The following is a 6,000-nucleotide window of genomic DNA, read 5'->3' as shown; positions in this document are numbered from 1 at the left end:
AATACTGTATCTGAAGTCTCTTTACATAGACCTTAGTGGTCCCTAATACTGTATCTGAAGTCTCTTTATATAGACCTTCGTGGTACCCAGAAGGTTGTTGCAGGTGTGCAGACCAGGTGCTGTTGTGTCCAGTTAGTCCCCCTGCCCCCTAGCTGCCTGGAGTACACACTACCTCCCGTTTCACACACGTCTGCGTCGCCATGCAGCTTTCTCCCCAAAACGCTCGTCTAAACGAGGAATAAAAAGTGAGAAGGCAACGCCCGGTTTGACGGTGTCCGTCTAAACCGTTGGAACCTGTCACAGGACTCGGTGACCTGAGCTCCGGAGCCACATGGGCCTTTCACAAAAAACTTCTATGGGAATGTATAATGGTTATTTTTCAATATTTTGAATTGGGTTTATTATTATTTTATTTATCTAAAGTGATTCGTCATTTAGGCTACCATAACATTTCAACCACTTAAACTGTAGCCTAGGTCCATCTACAGCCCCTAATCCTCCTAATGTGCCAGGACCTCAGTTTGTTTAGACAGGCTATGACTTCCAAAGAGGACATGTGAGCAGAGCAGGGTAAATATCCTGGATGTGATATCATGCTGAGCCATGCCAGGCCAGGCCAATACAGAGCAGCAGCTGCTTATCAAGCAAAGCACACGTCCATTCCAGTCCCATTCATCTGGCTGGGTGTAGACCGGAACACTGACCAACAGGATCCACAGAGGAGGGTCCTGTTCTCCTGCTGTGGGCACACAGGCTGCCCTACTACACAACGCTTCAATCATATTCATATGCAACCTTCAATAGATATATAGATGGATAGATGGGTAGACAGATTATTCATCCCAAAGGAATTGTAGCCATCCAGTAGCATAACAACCATAACACAACAAACAAATATACACACAAATATATATCCCACATACATAAGTTAGTTATGGTCTACTAGCTTTATACAATGCTGCATGCTGCAGACTTTTCTTTTTTTTTAAGAGACTCCCTAAAATGAATCTGATGAATGGGACTCGGGAGGAGGACTCGATGGGACCGGGTCGGATACTGACTGTCTTCTCCTTAGTTGTATATTTCTTTTTGGTTATGTATTTCTTCTTGGTTATTATTTCTTCTTGGTTATGTATTCTATCTCGTATGGATGGGTTTATAGACTGAACCGGTACTTTGAGAACGATTCTCATTCCTAAACCGATTCTTTTGAGTTTTTTTATTGAACAGAATAATTTATTATATATATTATTATTTTTTAGTTTTTTATTATTTAAATGTAACAATACATTAACATTTAAAGGTACTTACATATATAATAGTAAGTAAACCTAAGTCACCTAACACACAACTACAATAACATAACAATAAATACACACATTAATTCCACACATTAAGTGGAACCGGAACTTGGGTTCTACTTCCTACCGGTTGCATGGGAACCGGTTCCATAGTGAACCGGGTCTGGTACCCAACCTACAGATGAATAGCTGTAAAATAAAACTATTATAAGATCAGTACGGGGTCCAGAAACCCTTTTTCACCCAGGGCCTGACAGGTTTTAAGATAATGTGTTTTGATCACTTTAGTTTTTTAAACAGTTATATTTATTTGTTTCTATATTTATTGTTTGCCTATTTCATATTCATATTTAATATCTTTGGATATGCATCAACAACCAAGGCAAATACCCCGTGAGTGTTACTTCCTCTGATTCAGACATGTCAGTCCACAACCAGAGTCAGGGGTTTGGAGGGGACTTTATTGTAAAGATCGTGAGAACTGATGGGGCCCAGATAGGGGTTCTAGGTGGCCCAGGGCCCCGATGGCCCCAGATTAAAGATGGAAAGCGCATTAAAGTCTTCTCAGTCCCCTAAAGATGACTTTTTGACATTTAAACATTCATATGTAACACCCTGCACCGTCTGGCAAAAAGAATCATATTTATGTTTGTTTACTACTTAGTTTTTTAATTAAGAAGACCGACCGACCCTCCTGATCATTAACCCCCCCCCCCCCCCCCCCCCCCCCCCCCCCCCCCCTTACCCATGACATAAGTTCGGAATGTTGGACTCACTCGTTTTCCAGCAGGGTCATGCAGACCACCTCTTTGACCCCCGGGTTGTTGGCCTTATCGCAGGAGCAGCCCTGCAGGCTCCAGGTGGCCACGCGCACCACGGGCTTCCCGTCCCGCAGGCCGGACGGGGGCTCCACGTTGGGCCGCACAGACGGGATCTGGGTCGGTCCTCCGGGCGGGAGTTCCAGGTCGTCGCTCCGGAGACTGAATGAAGTCGGGCTGGGGTGGGACTTGGTGGTGCAGGTCAGCCCTGCATTGGTGTTGGTGGACGGCGCCCTGGAGCGCTCCACGAACACCTGGAAGCGGATTCTGTCCAGCAGGGAGCTGTTGATGTGGTTGACCCGCACCAGGTCCTCGATGCTCCTGAACGGGCCGTGGTCGGCCCGGTACGCCACGATGTTCTTGGCGATTTTCTCCGTGATGCCCCGGATGCTAATGAGCTGCGCCGGGGTGGCGGTGTTAATGTTCATCCCGGTGCAGGACTGGTGGTCCGGGTCTTTGCGCAAGGAGGACGGGGAGTGCTGTGACGAACTGGTCCTGCTGGAGACGCATATTTCCAGTTTAATCACCTCCAGTTTGGTGGCCCCGATCCCGCTCACCAGAGCCAGGTCTTCCACCTTTTTAAACCCTCCGATACAGTCCCGGTACTCCACGATGTTGTGCGCCACGGCGCGGTTGACCCCCGGCAGGGTCATGAGCTCCTCCTCCGTGGCGGTGTTGATGTTCAGCCGCTCCTGGTTCACCAGGATGTGGCCGAAGTTGCACGCGGCGCTGAATTTGCGCTTTCCGCAGCTGAGGTCCGTGGGGTCCCTGGGGATGGAGCGGTGGCAGCCCAGACTCCCCCCCATGGCCCCGGCAGCAGCTCCCCGAGGGCTCGGATCAGTGCGGGGCACGGGAGCGGACAGAGACGGCAAGCTGACACCGAACCATGAACGGGACCGGAGAGACAGTCACACACACATTCACACACACACGTAGACCTACACACACATATTCTTCCTTTAATCACCAAGTGGCTCCGAAGAGTTACCGACGTCCTCCGTCCGGACTACGTCACCGTCACACGCCTCATGTAGCCTAGCTCCCTGCACTCCGGCTCGGTGTGTCCCTGCTCCTCGTGCAGCTGCAGCCTGTCTTCTGTGTGTCCTCAGCGGGACACGATCCGAGCTGGATATACAGACAGCTGTCTGTAAACTTTGCCCCCCCCCCCCCCCCCCCCCCCCCCCCCCCCCCCCCCCCCCCCCCCCCCCCCCGTGACTGGCCACAGGTCGGCCTCCACACACACACTTATCTGACAGGAGCCGCACACATCAATACCATAGACAGTTAAAGAAATCGATACCAAGCATTGCTCCCAACGTGCGTCAAGTCACACAGGTTCAGACAGGCACGTACCGGAACACTTGGTATCCGGTTTCAAAATAAAGGTCGCATCAGTAAAAAGTTGACGCACGCGAGCCAGTTTAAATATTAACACACACTTCAACACAGATTAGTCTCCTCATAGTCAGACCATCTTCTATATGAACCATGGGGCAAAATAAGCACACTGAATACAGGGTTAGGGTTTGTTTATTTCCCATGTGCCATCTGGGCCCCCAAAATAGAAACAGTTTGTTAATGCACATCTGATTTATGTATATTGTAGTTTTGTGGTGCCCACAGCTAAACACAAAAAAAGAATGATGTGTCATTTAGGCTTTTATTTTGAAACCGAACCCTTTCCTCTTCTGTCCTGTTAATATATGATATGATGTGATATGTGGTTTTAACTGTTCATCCATCAGCAGCAGCACACACAGCCTTTATGGACCGCACATTTTAATGAAGACTATATTCAAATTTAGATGCAGTTCTCTATTTTTGGTTAATAATTGATCTTCAAAATTGATGTCTAGTCTTCTAATGTTGCAACACAAAGCACTCCTGGACAACAAGATTTTAAAATCTGTATCATCTGCATGTAAAAAAAGAAGAGATATTGTATAAAATTCAAGTTATTTTTAGGTTTTAGTTTCAGTATCAGTATTTGTAAATACCTTTCACACCCAAGTCCACATGTTCTGAACTGCATCACAGGAAGTAGGACTGTAACACCCCAGTCCAATGGCCTTGAATGGAAATAAGAAACGTGGTCACACAGGGACAGGTGGACATGTACCTACCTGGGACTTATTAATATGTGCACCAACGTTGAGTTCCGTGCCCAAAGTATTTTTGTAAACATGCCACACCAGCAGTTTTTAAAGGGGCTTGTAGAGACCACCGTAAATCGATGGGATGGGTTCCAATGGTTCTTTAGAGGGTTTCAGGGACCCATCTCGAGGGGCCTGCAATAAGATTTGAAGAGTGCCATGGGTTCTTCAAAGGGGAGCTCCAGTTTCTGAACAGGTCCTACGTGAGGGAATGGCTTATAGGAGTCTCAAGGGCCCTCGGGCCCTCGGTAAGGTTGCAGCGGTTCTTGATAAACTCACTTGGGTTCTCGAGAGGGTTCCAAGGAGTCCGGATCAAAATGAGGACAACTGTTTGATTTTATAGCTGTCCCTTAATGAAAGCATGTAGGATCATTATTGGGAATTATGGTCAGCGTGGTTTTCTTCTCCACACAGACACGAAACATCGTGTCATACAAATGCAAATCCTGTCCCATGCCACTCGGTTTACTTTGTCAGATGAGTGTAACGTGCAGTTAGGAACCAGTGACACGGATCCCTGGGCCTGACAGAGGGGGGGCAGTCAGCTGTAGGCCAGGATCCGCTGGTAGTGGAAAGGATGAGCCGCTGTTCACATTACAGTTCTATTTGCAGCATTACACAAATACTGGACGTCGCCACCTCTGCTCGACCTCGGGTCTCATGAAACATGGACGCAGCAGAGAGTCTCAAGCACGGACACGATCCAACGAGACGGCCCAGAAGGACTCCGAACCGAGCGGTGAACGGATCATGACAGCTTCATGTTCCACTTACAGGACAAGTTTGTTTCTTCTTCCCACACTGATGGTGGTCTGGAGCAAGTTGGGGGGCCGTGGACAGGAGGAGCCAAGGATCCCAACTACCAACCTCGTGATTATTGGACGACTGAGCTGACGGTATGGTATCTGACAGTATCTTCCCATGCCGTGTGTGAAAATACTAACCTTGTTGTTGTTGGCAGTGAGGTGAGACCTGGTATGTGAAGACTTGTGTTGGTCTGTGGACCGAGGCCAGAAGAGCCCCGGTGCTGCTGCCAGTTGTTTTGGCGGTAAACGGGGACGTCAGCGTGGTGAGCAACTTCTGACAGCCTCGCCGTACAATAAAGGGTTTAAGATCATAAAAACAAATGAGTTTGAACCATATCTTTTTTTTAATTATGGTTTTACTCATACCCAATGCTAGAGTGCAAGTGTAAGTACAGTATGTGTAAGTACATTTACTAAAGTACTGTACTTAAGTAAAATTAAGTACTAAGTGAGTATTTCCATTTTCAGGCTTTACAATCTCAATCAAAGTGAGGTAATTGTATTGTATCGTGAAAATGGTCAAAAGTATTGTTTTCATACAAGTATAATAGGTTTTAATATGAACCAAAGAACTAGTGACCCAGCGGTTCTCCTGCCCCCCCCCTTGTACTATCTGAATACTAGCCTTCTCTGAGCGTTGGCGGCCTCCGCGGCACACTTCCTCCGGTCTGAGCATCGCTGCCGAGAGCTGGAGCTAACCCAGAAACACTGCAGCTCTCCGTGAACCGGGTCAATGTCAGAACAGCAGTTAACCAAACACAAAGTGACTCTGAGCCGCTGGATGGGGGGGGGGGGGGGGGGGGGGGGGGGGGGGGGGGGGGGGGGGGAGGATTTGGCACCAATTGTGGAGGCAAAGTGGATCATAAAGGGAGGAACGATGGCCTCCACACCCCAGCACACAGGGGAGTCCCTGTCTTTTTGG

The 6,000-nt window shown here is 48.2% G+C and overlaps 1 protein-coding gene across 1 annotated transcript in view; it reads right to left on the bottom strand.

Moving 5' to 3' along the window:
• Positions 1-3,294, bottom strand: part of eepd1 (endonuclease/exonuclease/phosphatase family domain containing 1) — a 23,542-nt gene extending 20,248 nt beyond the window's left edge. The window contains exon 1 of the mRNA XM_034891896.1: positions 2,078-3,294. Coding sequence (XP_034747787.1) covers positions 2,078-2,925 — 848 coding nt within the window. The 5' untranslated portion in view covers positions 2,926-3,294. The remainder of the gene's footprint in view (positions 1-2,077) is intronic.
• Between the last annotated feature and the right edge of the window lie 2,706 nt (positions 3,295-6,000).

The sequence above is a fragment of the Etheostoma cragini genome, chromosome 14 (genome assembly GCF_013103735.1).
Source record: "Etheostoma cragini isolate CJK2018 chromosome 14, CSU_Ecrag_1.0, whole genome shotgun sequence".
Lineage (NCBI taxonomy): Eukaryota > Metazoa > Chordata > Actinopteri > Perciformes > Percidae > Etheostoma > Etheostoma cragini.
Note: the sequence above shows the minus strand (reverse complement) of the source record. Positions and strands in the feature narration are given on the sequence as shown.